Below are 18,274 nucleotides of genomic sequence, written 5' to 3'. Positions count from 1 at the left end.
GGCTCCTCTTGACTGTGACAGTTTCTCACTTTCCTTGATTTTTGATGACCTTGACAGTTTTGAGGGGTCCTGGTCAGGTATTTTATAGAATATCCCTCAAATTGGGTTTGTCTGATGTTTTCTTCATGATTAGACTGGAGTTATGGGTTTTTAAGAGGAAGACCACAGAGGTAAAGTGCCTTTTTCATCACATTATTTAAAGGGGACATACTATTCACATGATTTATCACTTTGATCACCTGGCTGAGGTAACATCTATCAGGCTTTGCCACTCTCCTCATCCTCTCTCCAACATCCCATATTACTGTACTGTATTCTTTGGAAGGAAGTCACTGTGCAAAGCCCACAACTAAGAAGTGGGGAGTTGGGGCTTCCCTGGTGTTACAGTGGTTGAGAATCTGCCTGCTAATGCAGGGGACACGGGTTCGAGCCCTGGCCTGGGAGGATCCCACATGCCGTGGAGCAACTAGGCCCGTGAGCCACAACTACTGAGCCTGCGCGTCTGGAGCTTGTGATCAGCAACAAGAGAGGCCGCGATCGAGAGAGGCCTGCGCAAGGCGACGAAGAGTGGCCCCCGCTTGCCACAACTAGAGAAAGCCCTCGCACAGAAACGAAGACCCAACACAGCAAAAATAAATAAATAAATTAATAAACTCCTACCCCCAACATCTAAAAAAAAAAATGTGGGATGTTAAGCTCCCCATCACTGAGGGTGGAGTGTCATCATAAATTATTTTGAATGTCCTGTATAGGAAATGTATCTCTTCCCTCTCCTTATGTATGTATATATGTATGGACATATGCACTTAATCATTTATTTATGTCAGCATGTACTCATGAATATTTATTTTATACTTTGGGCTATAACCCAGTAGTACTTTATTTTCTCTTTCATTGTGGTGAAATAAATATTACATAAAATTTACTATATTAATCATTGTACAGTTCAGAGGTATTAAGTACATTCATGTTGTCGTGCAACCCTCACCACCATCCATCTTGCAAAATTGTAACTCTGTACCTATTAAACAACAATTCCCCATGACCTTCTCCCCGCAAGCCCTGGCAACCACCGTTCTACTTTTTTTCTTTTTTTCTAATCTCCCTTTTTCCCCTACACCACTGTTTCTTGTAACCACTATCCTCCCCTCTGCTACTATAAGTTCAGCTTTTTTGGTCACAAATATCAGGGTTTCCTCCCTTTCTAAGACAAAATAATATATCATGTATTATATCTATATTACATCAAAATATAATATAATGTTATATACCACATTTTCTTTATCCATTCATCCACTGACATTTAAGTTATTTCCATATCTTGGCTATCATGAATAATGCTACAATGAACATGGGGTATCTCTTCAAGATACTGATTTCTAAATGAAAAAGAAATGAAGGAAACAATAGCAAAGATCAATAAAACTAAAAGCTGGTTGTTTGAGAAGATAAACAAAATAGATAAACCACTAGCCAGACGCATCAAGAAAAAAAGAGAGAAGACTCAAATCAATAGAATTAGAAATGAAAAAGGAGAGGTAACAACTGACACTGCAGAAATAAAAAAGATCATGAGAGATTACTACAAGCAACACTATGCCAATAAAATGGACAATCTGGAAGAAATGAACAAATTCTTAGAAATGCACAACCTGCCAAGACTGAATCAGGAAGAAATAGAAAATATGAACAGACCAATCACAAGCACTGACATTGAAACTGTGATTAAAAATCTTCCAACAAACAAAAGCCCAGGACCAGATGGTTTCACAGGCGAATTCTATCAAACATTTAGAGAAGAGCTAACACCTATCCTTCTCAAACTCTTCCAAAATATAGCAGAGGGAGGAACACTCCCAAACTCCTTCTACGAGGCCACCATCACCTTGATACCAAAACCAGACAAGGATGTCACACAGAAAGAAAACTACAGGCCAATATCACTGATGAACATAGATGCAAAAATCCTCAGCAAAATACTAGCAAACAGAATCCAACAGCACATTAAAAGGATCATACACCATGATCAAGTGGGGTTTATTCCAGGAATGCAAGGATTCTTCAATATATGCAAATCTATCAATGTGATAAATCATATTAACAAATTGAAGGAGAAAAACCATATGATCATCTCAATAGATGCAGAGAAAGCTTTTGACAAAATTCAACACCCATTTATGATAAAAACCCTGCAGAAAGTAGGCATAGAGGGAACTTTCCTCAACATAATAAAGACCATATATGACAAGCCCACAGCAAACATCATCCTCAATGGTGAAAAACTGAAAGCATTTCCACTAAGATCAGGAACAAGACAAGGTTGCCCACTCTCACCACTCTTATTCAACATAGTTTTGGAAGTTTTAGCCACAGCAATCAGAGAAGAAAAGGAAATAAAATGAATCCAAATCGGAAAAGAAGAAGTAAAGCTGTCACTGTTTGCAGATGACATGATCCTATACATAGAGAATCCTAAAGATGCTACCAGAAAACTACTAGAGCTAATCAATGAATTTGGTAAAGTGGCAGGATACAAAATTAATGCACAGAAATCTCTGGCATTCCTATATACTAATGATGAAAAATCTGAAAGTGAAATCAAGAAAACACTCCCATTTACCATTGCAACAAAAAGAATAAAATATCTAGGAATAAACCTACCTAAGGAGACAAAAGACCTGTATGCAGAAAATTATAAGACACTGATGAAAGAAATTAAAGATGATACAAATAGATGGAGAGATATACCATGTTCTTGGATTGGAAGAATCAACATTGTGAAAATGACGCTACTACCCAAAGCAATCTATAGATTCAATGCAATCCCTATCAAACTACCACGGGCATTTTTCACAGAACTAGAACAAAAAATTTTGCAATTTGTATGGAAACACAAAAGATCCCGAATAGCCAAAGCAATCTTGAGAATGAAAAAAGGAACTGGAGGAATCAGGCTCCCTGACTTCAGACTATACTACAAAGCTACAGTTATCAAGACGGTATGGTACTGGCACAAAAACAGAAAGATAGATCAATGGAACAGGATAGAAAGCCCAGAGATAAACCCACGCACATATGGACACCTTATCTTTGATAAAGGTGGCAGGAATGTACAGTGGAGAAAGGACAGCCTCTTCAATAAGTGGTGCTGGGAAAACTGGACAGGTACTTTTAAAAGTATGAGATTAGATCACTCCCTAACACCATACACAAAAATAAGCTCAAAATGGATTAAAGACCTAAACGTAAGGCCAGAAACTATCAAACTCTTAGACAAAAACATAGGCAGAACACTCTATGACATAAATCACAGCAAGATCCTTTCTGACCCACCTCCTAGAGTAATGGACATAACAACAAAAATAAACAAATGGGACCTAATGAAACTTCAAAGCTTTTGCACAGCAAAGGAAACCATAAACAAGACCAAAAGACAACCCTCAGAATGGGAGAAAATATTTGCAAATGAAGCAACCGACAAAGGATTAATCTCCAAAATTTACAAGCAGCTCATGCAGCTCAATAACAAAAAAACAAACAACCCAATCCAAAAATGGGCAGAAGACCTAAATAGACATTTCTCCAAAGAAGATATACAGACTGCCAACAAACACATGAAAGAATGCTCAACATCATTAATCATTAGAGAAATGCAAATCAAAACTACAATGAGATATCATCTCACACCAGTCAGAATGGTCATCATCAAAAAATCTAGAAACAATAAATGCTGGAGAGGGTGTGGAGGAAGGGGAACACTCTTGCACTGCTGGTGGGAATGTGAATTGGTTCAGCCACTATGGAGAACAGTATGGATGTTCCTTAAAAAGCTACAAATAGAACTACCATATGACCCAGCAATCCCACTACTGGGCATATACCCTGAGAAAAACCGAAATTCAAAAAGAGTCATGTACCAAAATGTTCATTGCAGCTTTATTTACAATAGCCCGGAGATGGAAACAACCTAAGTGCCCATCATCGGATGAATGGATAAAGAAGATGTGGCACATATATACAATGGAATATTACTCAGCCATAAAAAGAAACGAAACTGAGCTATTTGTAATGAGGTGGATAGACCTAAAGTCTGTCATACAGAGTGAAGTAAGTCAGAAAGAAAGAGACAAATACCGTATGCTAACACATATATATGGAATTTAAGAAAAAAAAAATGTCATGAAGAACCTAGGGGTAAGGCAGGAATAAAGATGCAGACCTCCTAGAGAACGGACTTGAGATTATGGGGAGGGAGAAGGGTGAGCTGTGACAGGGTGAGAGAGAGTCATGGACATATATACACTAACAAACGTAGTAAGGTAGATAGCTAGTTGGAAGCAGCCGCATGGCACAGGGATATTGGCTTGGTGCTTTGTGACAGCCTGGAGGGGTGGGATAGGGGGGGTGGGAGGGAGAGAGACTCAAGAGGGAAGAGGTATGGGAACATATGTATATGTATAACTGATTAACTTTGTTATAAAGCAGAAACTAACACACCATTGTAAAGCAAATATACCGCAATAAAGATGTTAAAAAATAAATAAATAAATAAATAAATAACCTCTATGGAAAAAAAAAAAAAGATGATACAAATAGATGGATAGATATACCATGTTCTTGGATTGGAAGAATCAACATTGTGAAAATGACTCTACTACCCAAAGCAATCTACAGATTCAATGCAATCCCTATCAAACTACCACGGGCATTTTTCACAGAACTAGAACAAAAAATTTTGCAATTTGTATGGAAACACAAAAGATCCCGAATAGCCAAAGCAATCTTGAGAATGAAAAAAGGAACTGGAGGAATCAGGCTCCCTGACTTCAGACTATACTACAAAGCTACAGTTATCAAGACGGTATGGTACTGGCACAAAAACAGAAAGATAGATCAATGGAACAGGATAGAAAGCCCAGAGATAAACCCACACACATATGGACACCTTATCTTTGATAAAGGTGGCAGGAATGTACAGTGGAGAAAGGACAGCCTCTTCAATAAGTGGTGCTGGGAAAACTGGACAGGTACTTTTAAAAGTATGAGATTAGATCACTCCCTAACACCATACACAAAAATAAGCTCAAAATGGATTAAAGACCTAAACGTAAGGCCAGAAACTATCAAACTCTTAGACAAAAACATAGGCAGAACACTCTATGACATAAATCACAGCAAGATCCTTTCTGACCCACCTCCTAGAGTAATGGACATAACAACAAAAATAAACAAATGGGACCTAATGAAACTTCAAAGCTTTTGCACAGCAAAGGAAACCATAAACAAGACCAAAAGACAACCCTCAGAATGGGAGAAAATATTTGCAAATGAAGCAACCGACAAAGGATTAATCTCCAAAATTTACAAGCAGCTCATGCAGCTCAATAACAAAAAAACAAACAACCCAATCCAAAAATGGGCAGAAGACCTAAATAGACATTTCTCCAAAGAAGATATACAGACTGCCAACAAACACATGAAAGAATGCTCAACATCATTAATCATTAGAGAAATGCAAATCAAAACTACAATGAGATATCATCTCACACCAGTCAGAATGGCCATCATCAAAAAATCTAGAAACAATAAATGCTGGAGAGGGTGTGGAGGAAAGGGAACACTCTTGCACTGCTGGTGGGAATGTGAATTGGTTCAGCCACTATGGAGAACAGTATGGAGGTTCCTTAAAAAACTACAAATAGAGCTACCATATGACCCAGCAATCCCACTACTGGGCATATACCCTGAGAAAACCGAAATTCAAAAAGAGTCATGTACCAAAGTGTTCATTGCAGCTCTATTTACAATAGCCCGGAGATGGAAACAACCTAAGTGCCCATCATCGGATGAATGGATAAAGAAGATGTGGCACATATATACAATGGAATATTACTCAGCCATAAAAAGAAACGAAACTGAGCTATTTGTAATGAGGTGGATAGACCTAGAGTCTGTCATACAGAGTGAAGTAAGTCAGAAAGAGAGAGACAAATACCGTATGCTAACCCATATATATGAAATTTAAGAAAAAAAAATGTCATGAAGAACCTAGGGGTAAGGCAGGAATAAAGACGCAGACCTCCTAGAGAACGGACTTGAGGTTATGGGGAGGGGGAAGGGTGAGCTGTGACAGGGCGAGAGAGAGTCATGGACATATACACACTAACAAACGTAGTAAGGTAGATAGCTAGTGGGAAGCAGCCGCATGGCACAGGGATATTGGCTCGGTGCTTTGTGACAGCCTGGAGGGGTGGGATAGGGAGGGTGGGAGGGAGGGAGACGCAAGAGGGAAGACGTATGGGAACATATGTTTATGTATGACTGATTCACTTTGTTATAAAGCAGAAACTAACACACCATTGTAAAGCAATTATACCCCAATAAAGATGTTAAAAAAAAAAAAAAGATACTGATTTCATTTTCTTTAGATATATACCCAGAAGTGGTATTGCTGAATCATATGGTAGTTCTATTTTTAATTTTTTGAGGAACCTTCATATTGTTTTATATAATAACTGTAGCAATTTACAGTCCTACCAACAGTGTACAAGGGTTCTCTTTTCTCTACATCCTTGCCAACACTTGTTAGCTTTTGACTTTTTTATAGTAGCCATTCTAACTGGTGTGAGAGGATATCTCATTGTGGTTTGATTCATATTTCCCTGCTGATAAGTGATGCTGGGAATCTTTTCATATTCCTTTTGGAAACAGTATGGTGGAGAAACTGAGATTCAGAAGAAAAGCTTGGCTGAGGTCACAAAACAAGAGGAAAAGGGGACCAGGTTCCTGAAATGCCTCCCTCACCTCCCTGTGCCCAGGTCGCGAGGATCACAGGAGTGAATGAGCCCCCAGAGCCCTCTGGCCAGGCAGGAGCTGTGTGTCCCTGTGAAAAGGGGCCCTGACGGGTTTTTTGCTTAAGGTTCCTATGATGAGTCAGGAAGGGGCTAGAGGAAGTAGACCAACAGGAGTGGTGAAACCAGTCCATCTCCTTCACCTTGGGAAAGAGGCGAGGCTGAGGAACAGTATAAAGGGCACCCCGGCCCCTGCTCGGCTCAGTGTTCCACTAGAAGCTTCTGCAGCCATCCTCACTGTGAGTCAGGTAAGTGTTAGCTGGCAGAACCAAGGTTGGGACCAGGGGTCTCCCACGGGCCAGAACATGGCTGGGGGTGGCCAGCCAGGTGGGTGTAGGTATCATTTGTGTGCTGGATTCAACAGGACTACTGTCCTTCTTGAAGGGCTCAGGTCACTGTGCTGAGGGCTAGGTGCCATGGTATGGAAACACAGAACAGACAGCAATCTCCTCCTACCCCATACTTTCTTGGGACCGTATTTTAGAGAGAGAGAGAGAGAGAGAGACAGAGAGAGAGAGAGAGAGAGAGAGAGAGAGAGAGAGAGAGAGAGAGGAAGAAAGGCAGAGAGACAGAGAGGCAGAGAGACAGAGAAATAGAAAGAGACAGAGAGAGGAGTAAGATGGGGATAAAGGGGAAATATGGCCAGTTTCTCTCCTGATTGATTTGGGCTGACTGTGATTTTGCCTTCTTTATGGAGGCAGGGTGTCCGGGGACATGCTTGTAACTCTTGGCTGTGCTACCAAAGGGAGAAATGCAGCATGGGGAACACTTTCTATTTGGAGAACCCAGGCTGAGCAGGGACAGGGAAACCCAGCTTAGAAGTAGGAGACTTGAAAGAACCAACTCCAACTCTCAGCAACCTTCCAGCCCCCTCCCACCACCACCAGCTAAAGCTCAGATGGTCAGGAGAGAAAGCAGCTCTGGAGCTGAATAGGCCAATCTGTTCATTTTACAGAGGAGAAACCTGAGGTCCAGAGGGGCTAAATGACTTTCGCAGAACCACACAGCATTTCACTGGGAGATTTAAGCTGAGATCATGTCATGTGACTCCAGTCCAGGGCGTGCACCCTCACCTCTCAGATCCTCTCGGGATGGGCTACTGATTTTCCAGGACTCGGGAGTTCTCCAGGAGACCTTTCTTTTCGTGGCACCTTCCCTCTTCCTGTCATAATCCCAGAGCTCATCTCTCTTCTTTGTACATGAAGGTCAGAAACAAGGGAGAGACAAGGATAGGCAAGAGCAGGAGGTGAAGTGGTACCAGCCCACCTTTGCAGAGCACCTCTGGAGAGTCCTCTTTGTTGTCTCTTGGGAACAAGAGGCTCCCAGGAGGGCCTTTCCCTGCCCCTCTCCATTCCTACCCTTCACTCTGCTGCTTCTGGGGAATGATAGCCCAGCGTGGGTGGGAGAGTACCCCCACCCAAGGGAAGAGAGGATGCTGAGAAACCAGGCGCTGCTGCATATTTCCAGGGGTTCATCTACTTCCTCGCCTTCAATTAACCCTCTGACCCATCCTGATTTTCAGGTTGACCTAAAGCAGCTTCCAAGATGTCTCAGCAATGTACTCTGCCAGTGACCTTGCCCCCTGCCCCCAGTAAGGAGCCCCTCAAGCCTGTTTCTCCTCCCACCAACATCCAGCAGGAGCAAGTGAAGCAGCCAACTCCACTGCCTGCCCCATCCCAGAAGGTACCCTCGGAGATCCCAGGGAAGGATCCCATGGAGTTCGGGAAGAAACACACAACTCCTGTGAAGGAGGTGCCCAAGAAAGAGTGTGAGCCACGGCAACAGGAGCCACAGCAGCAGGAACAGCAGCAGCAGCAGCAGCAGCAGCAGCAGCAGCAGCAGCAAAAGTCAGAGGAGCAAGGAAAGCATGTGGAACAGCAGCAGCAACAGCAAGAATCACAGGAGCAAGGAAAGCCTGTGGAACAGCAGCAGCAGAAGAAAGTGTCACAGGAGCAAGGAAAGCATGTGGAACAGCAGCAGCAGCAGAAAGAGTCCCAGGAGCAAGGAAAGCCTGTGGAACAGCAGCAGCAGCAGCAGCAGAGTCACAGGAGAAAGGAAAGCCTGTGATACAGCAGCAGCAGCAGAAAGAGTCACAGGAGAAAGGAAAGCCTGTGGAACAGCAGCAGCAGCAGAAAGAGTCACAGGAGAAAGTAAAGCCTGTGGAACAGCAGCAGCAGCAGCAGAAAGAGTCACAGGAGAAAGGAAAGCCTGTGATACAGCAGCAGCAGCAGAAAGAGTCACAGGAGAAAGGAAAGCCTGTGGGACAGCAGCAGCAGCAGCAGAAAGAGTCCCAGGAGCAAGGAAAGCCTGTGGAACAGCAGCAGCAGCAGAAAGAGTCACAGGAGAAAGGAAAGCCTGTGATACAGCAGCAGCAGCAGAAAGAGTCACAGGAGAAAGGAAAGCCTGTGATACAGCAGCAGCAGCAGCAGAAAGAGTCACAGGAGAAAGGAAAGCCTGTGGAACAGCAGCAGCAGCAGCAGAAAGAGTCACAGGAGAAAGGAAAGCCTGTGGAACAGCAGCAGCAGCAGAAAGAGTCACAGGAGAAAGGAAAGCCTGTGGGACAGCAGCAGCAGCAGCAGAAAGAGTCTCAGGAGAAAGGAAAGCCTGTGATACAGCAGCAGCAGCAGAAAGAGTCCCAGGAGCAAGGAAAGCCTGTGGAACAGCAGCAGCAGCAGAAAGAGTCACAGGAGAAAGGAAAGCCTGTGGAACAGCAGCAGCAGCAGCAGAAAGAGTCTCAGGAGAAAGGAAAGCCTGTGATACAGCAGCAGCAGCAGCAGAAAGAGTCTCAGGAGAAAGTAAAGCCTGTGGAACAGCAGCAGCAGCAGAAAGAGTCACAGGAGAAAGGAAAGCCTGTGATACAGCAGCAGCAGCAGCAGAAAGAGTCACAGGAGCAAGGAAAGCCTGTGGAACAGCAGCAGCAGCAGAAAGAGTCACAGGAGCAAGGAAAGCCTGTGGAACAGCAGCAGCAGCAGCAGCAGAAAGAGTCACAGGAGCAAGGAAAGCCTGTGGAACAGCAGCAGCAGCAGCAGAAAGAGTCCCAGGAGCAAGGAAAGCCTGTGGAACAGCAGCAGCAGCAGAAAGTGTCACAGGAGCAAGGAAAGCATGTGGAACAGCTGAAACAGGAGAAGAAGGTCTTGGGCCAGCGGCTGGATCAAGAGCTAGCAAAGAAAGATGAGCAACTGGAAAAGAAAGGGGAGCAGCAGCTGAAGCAGTAGGAGGGGTTGCTGAAGTAGCCTCTTCTTGTCCCAACTCCTGGCCAGGTCCAAGAGACCAACCCAGTCCAGCGACTGAAGGGAGAAGTCTTGACCCTAAAGAAGCAGGAGGTGTAGTGTCCCCCAAATATAAGTAACCACCCCTAGGGGCCCAGAGGCCCCTGGAAATCCCACACAAGTGAAGAGAGAGCCAGTGGCCTGGCTTACCTCCAGTCCCCAGCCTGGGTGGCCCACCTTATCTGTGAACCTGCCTGACCCTGTCCTTCTGCATGTCCCTTGGATAGGGCTTGGCGGGGAGGGGAGCTATTGCCCAGCACCCACCCCTGATGAGCCCAATCCCAACCTCAGGTGTCCAGAGCCTCTGCTTGAAGAGACAGTGACTACAGCAACTCTGACTGCATCCCCACTACTATTGTTGAATCTGTGAGTGTGTACAATAATACAGAATAAATGCTGGAAGACCTGGGATCCTGTATTCTCTTTGGCTTTTTACCCTCTGTCGCTCACCATATAGAAACCTGTGTGGGGGTTAATGGTTGCAAATGACTCTTGGCCAATTTCCAAAGGAGGACAGACATTTTGACCCCTTTTTAATTCTGCTCCCCAAACCATTCAATACATTCAACAGCTTCTAAAAATGAGATCACAACAACACCAAAAGAAAACAAAACAACTTCATTCATGCACCTGAAAGGAGCACTTAGCAGTCATGAAACAACTTCATTCATGCACCTGAAAGTAGCACTTGGCAGTCATGAAGAGGAGATAGGTTATTCTGGTTGGGGGAAGAGGATCTATTCATCTCAGTTCAACACTGCTTTACATTATAGCCCCGGAGCCCAATCCTAGCCCATGGCCAAAGGCACGGGGAGGGAGTGGAGGCTCCACCTGGGTTCTGGTCCCTGCCCAGGTTTTCTCTCCATAGAATGTCCTCATGGTTTCCAAGAGTCTTACTAACTGCTTCCATGGTTAAGGAAGACTTTAGGAAAGCAAAGAAGCAGAACTGGGCAAGATGGGGAGAGGAGAGACTCCTGGAACTGGTCTCTGAAGGAGAAAGTGACAGTGTCACTAAAGGAAGTAAAGGTTGGGCCAGCTGGAATCATGGAAGCCAAAGTGCTGAATAGCCTGGAGAAATACAGATCCAAGGTCATTGCAGTGGTTACCCTCCCTGACATTTCTGTAGCCTTTCCTGCCATCAATCACATCAGGACGTGGGGGCTCCCTCCTTCCTGGGAATCACCTGGCTCTAACTACTTAACCACATCATCTCAGGCAGGTTGTCTCAAGTTACCCAAAGCTATTTCATCACAGCCATGAGCATATGTCAGGGACATCCCTTTTGAGACTGCCATAGGCACCCAAACTCAATAGGTTGAAGGGCACTTAGTATCTCTTACTGCCCACCCAACTCCAGGGACACCCACTGTCATTCCTCCTTAGGTATTCTCTCTCTCGGGTAATGATACCTTCTCTGCATTCACCGAAGCCAGAGACAACACATCATTCTCCACTCCTTTCCTTTGCTTCCCTACTCTCCAGCAGAGACCAAGTCCTTGCTATCCTTACCCACACCTCCCAAGCTTTGACTGAGGTCATTTCTCACCTGAACTATTGCAATGGCCCTCAAGCTGTTCTCCTTTGCTCCCTGTCTCCACACACCCTGCAATCCACCCATCACACAGAGGACAGGGTGTTCTACTTAAAATTCTGATCTAACTACCTCACTCCTGAGTTAATGCTTGTCAGCGGCTCTCATTATTCAGAGGATGAGAATGAAGGCTCAAGTCCTCCTAACAGGACAAGAGTTAGAAGGAAGTCTGAGTAGAACTGGTTGGGGAGATTGGGGGCACAGTGAGAAGTAATCAGAAACACCCAGAATATGTGCAAATGTTTTTGAGGTCTTAGGTTTTGATTTTTTCGTAGACCTTATTTCTCTGTTATTTTCTTTTTTTAATTTGTTTATTTAACTATAGTTGATTTACAATATTGTGTTAGTTTCAGCTGTACAACTTCAGATTCTTTTCCATTACAGGTTATTACAAGATATTGAATATAGTTCCATATGCTATGCAGCAAGTCCTTGTTGTATATCTATTTTACATATAGTAGTAGGTGTAATAGACCTTTCTTTAGAACAGTTTCCAATTTATGAAAAAGTCAAGAAGACAGTAAAAAGAGTTACCATACACATCACACCCAGTTTCCCTTATTATTAACATCTTACATTAGTATAGCACATTTATTATTATAATTAACAAAACTGTATTGGTACATTATTATTAACTGAAGTTCAAGGTTTATTCCTATTATTTTAGTTTTTACCTACTGTCTTTTCCTGTTTCAGGATCCCATCTAGAATATCACATTACATTTAGTTGTCTTGTCTCCTTAGGCTCCTCTTGACTGTGACAGTTTCTCACTTTCCTTGATTTTTGATGACCTTGACAGTTTTGAGGGGTCCTGGTCAGGTATTTTATAGAATATCCCTCAAATTGGGTTTGTCTGATGTTTTCTTCATGATTAGACTGGAGTTATGGGTTTTTAAGAGGAAGACCACAGAGGTAAAGTGCCTTTTTCATCACATTATTTAAAGGGGACATACTATTCACATGATTTATCACTTTGATCACCTGGCTGAGGTAACATCTATCAGGCTTTGCCACTCTCCTCATCCTCTCTCCAACATCCCATATTACTGTACCGTATTCTTTGGAAGGAAGTCACTGTGCAAAGCCCACAACTAAGAAGTGGGGAGTTGGGGCTTCCCTGGTGTTACAGTGGTTGAGAATCTGCCTGCTAATGCAGGGGACACGGGTTCGAGCCCTGGCCTGGGAGGATCCCACATGCCGTGGAGCAACTAGGCCCGTGAGCCACAACTACTGAGCCTGCGCGTCTGGAGCTTGTGATCCGCAACAAGAGAGGCCGCGATAGTGAGAGGCCTGTGCACCGCGACGAAGAGCGGCCCCCGCTTGCCACAACTAGAGAAAGCCCTCGCACAGAAACGAAGACCCAACACAGCAAAAATAAATAAATAAATTAATAAACTCCTACCCCCAACATCTAAAAAAAAAAAATGTGGGATGTTAAGCTCCCCATCACTGAGGGTGGAGTGTCATCATAAATTATTTTGAATGTCCTGTATAGGAAATGTATCTCTTCCCTCTCCTTATGTATGTATATATGTATGGACATATGCACTTAATCATTTATTTATGTCAGCATGTACTCATGAATATTTATTTTATACTTTGGGCTATAACCCAGTAGTACTTTATTTTCTCTTTCATTGTGGTGAAATAAATATTACATAAAATTTACTATATTAATCATTGTACAGTTCAGAGGTATTAAGTACATTCATGTTGTCGTGCAACCCTCACCACCATCCATCTTGCAAAATTGTAACTCTGTACCTATTAAACAACAATTCCCCATGACCTTCTCCCCGCAAGCCCTGGCAACCACCGTTCTACTTTTTTTCTTTTTTTCTAATCTCCCTTTTTCCCCTACACCACTGTTTCTTGTAACCACTATCCTCCCCTCTGCTACTATAAGTTCAGCTTTTTTGGTCACAAATATCAGGGTTTCCTCCCTTTCTAAGACAAAATAATATATCATGTATTATATCTATATTACATCAAAATATAATATAATGTTATATACCACATTTTCTTTATCCATTCATCCACTGACATTTAAGTTATTTCCATATCTTGGCTATCATGAATAATGCTACAATGAACATGGGGTATCTCTTCAAGATACTGATTTCATTTTCTTTAGATATATACCCAGAAGTGGTATTGCTGAATCATATGGTAGTTCTATTTTTAATTTTTTGAGGAACCTTCATATTGTTTTATATAATAACTGTAGCAATTTACAGTCCTACCAACCTTGTACAAGGGTTCTCTTTTCTCCACATCCTTGCCAACACTTGTTAGCTTTTGAGTTTTTTATAGTAGCCATTCTAACCGGTGTGAGAGGATATCTCATTGTGGTTTGATTCATATTTCCCTGCTGATAAGTGATGCTGGGAATCTTTTCATATTCCTGTTGGAAACAATATGGTGCTGACATAAAAATAGACACTTAGATCAATGGAACAGAATATAGAACTTAGAAATAAATCCATGTTTATGTGGTCAACTAATTTTTGACAAAGGCGCCAAGAATAAACGATGGAGAAAGGATAGTCTCCTCAATAAATGGTGTTAGGAAAATGGATATCCACATGGAAAAGAATGAAATTAGACTCTCAGATTGATACACAAAAAACAACTCAAAATGGATTAAAGACTTAAGGGCAAGACCTGAAACCATCAAACTTCTAGAAGAATATATAGGGAAAAAGTTCCTTGGCATTGTTCTTGGCAATAATAGTATGGATCTGACACCAAAGGACAGAAAACAAGAGCGAAAATAAACAAGTGGAATGCATTAAACTAAGAAGCTTCTGAACAGCAAAGGAAACCATCAACAAGATGCAAAGCAAATTAAGAATGAGAGAAAATATTTACAAACCATATATCTGATAAGGGGCTCATATCCAAAGTATATAAGGAACTCTTACAACTCAATAGCAAAAAACAAAAATAAAACAAAACAAACAACAAATAATCTGATTTTAAAATGGGCAAAGGATCTGAATAGTATTTTCTTTAGTTTGTTGCTCAGATTGTTCCAGCTTTGGCCATCAGGAGCTCTTTCAGTTGGCTGCTATATCCTTCATTAAACATCAATGTGGAGTTTAAAAATTTTTTTTATTTTCTGTTTTTTCCTTTGTTTTGTCTTTTGAACATTTCCATCCTTTCTGGTGCTACAAGGTGCTCCAGGCACATCTTGTATATTCCTGCCCCAGTTCTAGAGTCAATAATTTCTTCAAGGAGCCCTTGTTGATTTTACTGGATAATGGTATTAGAAACTAAGATATAGGTACTTGGTGTGCTCATTGCTAGTAGTTTATTATTTCTTTTGGGCCCTCTCGGCTGACAAAGGAAATATATGTGTGTATACTAACCCATGTGTACGTACATGTGTGTGTGCATTTTTATAAGTAACCATCTATATTTATAGAATATTAAGCTAAACATAGTTCATATTAAGACCTCCAACTGTAATCCATTATCACACAAGCCTCTTCACATTTCTCATCTGTAAATTCTGACTCCAGCAGTGAGAAACATCACACCCACCATCCATTTCTTAGTTGCTCATTTCCAGTTTACATTTATAGCAGAATCAGAATTGTTAACCTGAAACCCCATACTTCCAGTGTAAGTATCCTTATCAACTATATCGCAGTGCTTAAGAGCAGTTCCTTTGCCTTTAAAAGTCCTACAGATTTCTCTCATCTCCAAAGTTATTTAAGTTAGCATCTTTTTCTCTCACCCCCTCGATGAGGTAGTTTCATACATTTGTAACACAGATTCTATTGTCACAGTGTGTATTCCTTCCTAGGATACCCCAATTTCCTAATTTTTTAAAATTTTGCATACATTGTTTCACTTTTTGTACTATAAAATTCTACTGGTTTTGACAAATACATAATGATATATATCCATTATTACATTATCATACAGAGTATTTTCACCACCCTAAAAGAGAATCTCCTATGCTTCACCTATTCAACCCTTTCCTTTCTATTGCTGAACCCCTGAGAACCACTGATCTCTATAGTTTTGCCTTCCTAGAATGTCATATAATTGAAATCATGCAGCATATAGCCTTTCAGACTGGCTTCTTTGACTTAGATATAGGCAATTAAGGTTCACCCATGTCTTTTTGTGGTTTGATGGCTTATTTCTCTTTGTCACTAATATTCTATTTTATGGAAGTACCACAGTTTGTTTATCCATTCACCTATCAAAAGACATCTTGGTTGCTTCCATTTTTGGGCAATTATGAAAAAAGCTTCTATAAATCTTTGTGCGCAGGTTTTTTTTTGTGGACTTAGGTTTTTAAATCAGTTAGGTAAAACCCCTATGAGCACAGTTGCTGGAGTGTATGGTAAGACTATGTTTAGCTTTGCCAGAATCAGGTATTCTCTCTTCCAAAGTGTCTGCAGTATTTTGTATTGCCACCAGCAATGAATGAGAGTTTCTGTTGCCTGGCATCTTCATCAGCATTTGATATTGACAACTTTATGGATTTTAACCATTCTAATAGGTTTGTAGAGGTATCTTATTGTTTTAAGTTGCAATTCCCTAATGAAGAATGACGTTGAGCATATTTTCATTATACTTATTTGTTATCTATCTTCTTTTGTGAGGTGTCCTGATCTTTTGCTCATTTTTAAATTAAGTTGCTCATTTTCTTATTGTTGAGTTTTTAAAATTCTTTGTATATACTGGGTTGATCAGACATGTGTTTTAAAATATTTTCTCCCAGTCTGTGGCTTAATAGTGTCTTTCACAGAGCACAAGATTTAAATTTTAATAAAGTCCAACTTATTAATGTTTTCTTTGGGCAATCATGGTTTGGTGTTGTATCTGAAAACTCACCAACATGAAATGGGATAAAATCAGAGAGGTAAGAAAAGATCATATGTGACTTTGCATGCCAAGGCAATACATTTGGATTTTATTTTGGAAGATCACAGAAGTCATTAGAGGATTTGAGCAGGGGGGCAACCTGATTTACATTTTTTAAGAGACCACAGCTCTGAAGAGAATTAATTACAGAGGCAGGCACCAGTGAAAATAGGGTCTAGAGTGGTGGTAGATGAGAGCTGCTTTGATTAATGAAATGTGGTAGTGGATACCTGTTGTGATTAGAAAATGTTAATTTCCTTAAAATGCATAAATTTTTTAATTAAAAAAATAAATATTAAAAAATAAAAACTGATCAACAATCCTAAGGTCACTTGGATTTTCTTCTAGGTTACCCTATAGAAATTTTATAATTTTACATTTAGGTCCATGATCAATTTTAAGTTAATTTCTATGAAAGGTGTAAGATCTGGGTCTCAATTCATTATTTTTGTATATGAATGTCCAATTGTTCCAACATGACTTGTTGAAAAGATTATCCTTCTCCACTGAAATGCCTTTGCTCCTTTGTCAAAGATCAGTTGACTATGCTTGTGTAGGTCTAGTTTTGCTTCTCTATTCAGTTACATTAAACTGTAGATCTACTCTTTCACCAATATCATGCTGTTTTGATTACTGTGCTTTATAATAAGCCTTAAAATTAGGTAATGTCAGTCCTCTAACTTTGTTCTTCTTCTTTAGTCTTGTGTTGGCTATTTTGAGTCTTTCACCTTTTCATATAAACTTTAGAATCAGTCAGTTGATATTCACAAAACAGCTTGCTAGGATTTTGTTTTGGATTACATTGAGTCTATAGATCAGTTTGGGAGGAATTCATATCTTGACAATATTGAGTCTTTGCATCCATGAACATGGAATATCCTTCCATTTGTTTAGATCTTTGATCTCTTTCTTCGGATTATTGTAGTTTTCACATATAGATCCTGTACATATTTTATTAGATTTTTACCTAAGTTTCTTTTCTTTTTTTTTTTTTTTTTTTGGTAAGTGGCATTATGCTTTTAATATCAAATTCCATGTGCTCACTGCTGGGATATAGGAAAACAATTGACTTCTGTATATTAACCTTGTATCCTGTGATCTTGCTATAATTGCTGTTAGTTCCAGAAGGTTTACTGTTGTTGATTCTTTGGGATTTTCTTTATAGACAGTCATGACATCTGGTAAGTGCTCCCATGTGCTGGTACATATTTCCTGCAGATCGATCAGTGAATAATTATTCCCTCCCTTAGCAGGGCCAGCATTAACTCAGTTGGCTTTGCTAAGACTTGAACCAATGGCCAGGAGAGGAGGTGGGGGAGATCTTAAGTTAGATGATAATGCCTTACAAAGCATCTGCTTCAGGTGAATCCTCTTCATATCTTCAGCCAGTGGGGATGTGGAGACTGATATCTTCTATCCAAGGAGAGTGGCCTGCTTTTGCAAGCTGAGAAAATTCAGAGGACTCTGGAGTTCAGTGTTACCAAGCACAGACGTGAATATGTTCCCATCCCAAGTTTTGAGGTTCCATTCTTTCCCTGTTAGAGACCTGCCCTTTGTATAGGAAACATGTGGATGCTATAAATTCAGCTTTCTATAAAGGTTACTATTAGGTCCTAGGCCTGGCGTTTAGCACCATCTGCCCTTTGCAGTTGATGAGGGTGTCTTTAAACACTATTAT

The 18,274-nt window shown here is 41.1% G+C and overlaps 1 protein-coding gene across 1 annotated transcript; it reads left to right on the top strand.

Moving 5' to 3' along the window:
• The first annotated feature begins 7,156 nt into the window (after nt 1-7,156).
• Nucleotides 7,157-10,529, top strand: LOC117313366 (uncharacterized). Its single transcript, XM_073793986.1, has 2 exons — nt 7,157-7,178; nt 8,625-10,529. Exons 1-2 carry the CDS (start codon nt 7,157-7,159, stop codon nt 10,064-10,066), a joined length of 1,464 nt encoding a protein of 487 aa, XP_073650087.1. The 3' UTR covers nt 10,067-10,529.
• Nucleotides 10,530-18,274: the final 7,745 nt, after the last annotated feature.

The sequence above is a fragment of the Tursiops truncatus genome, chromosome 1 (assembly GCF_011762595.2).
Source record: "Tursiops truncatus isolate mTurTru1 chromosome 1, mTurTru1.mat.Y, whole genome shotgun sequence".
Taxonomy (NCBI): Eukaryota; Metazoa; Chordata; class Mammalia; order Artiodactyla; family Delphinidae; genus Tursiops; species Tursiops truncatus.
This window is presented reverse-complemented; position numbering and strand designations above follow the sequence as displayed.

Excerpts from the sequence above, each read along its gene's own strand:
- LOC117313366 (XM_073793986.1), top strand. The coding sequence starts at position 7,157 with ATGGCTGGGGGTGGCCAGCCAG. Across the intron at positions 7,179-8,624 it reads GGCTGGGGGTGGCCAGCCAG|CCACGGCAACAGGAGCCACA; the intron begins GTGGGTGTAGGT and ends AAAGAGTGTGAG.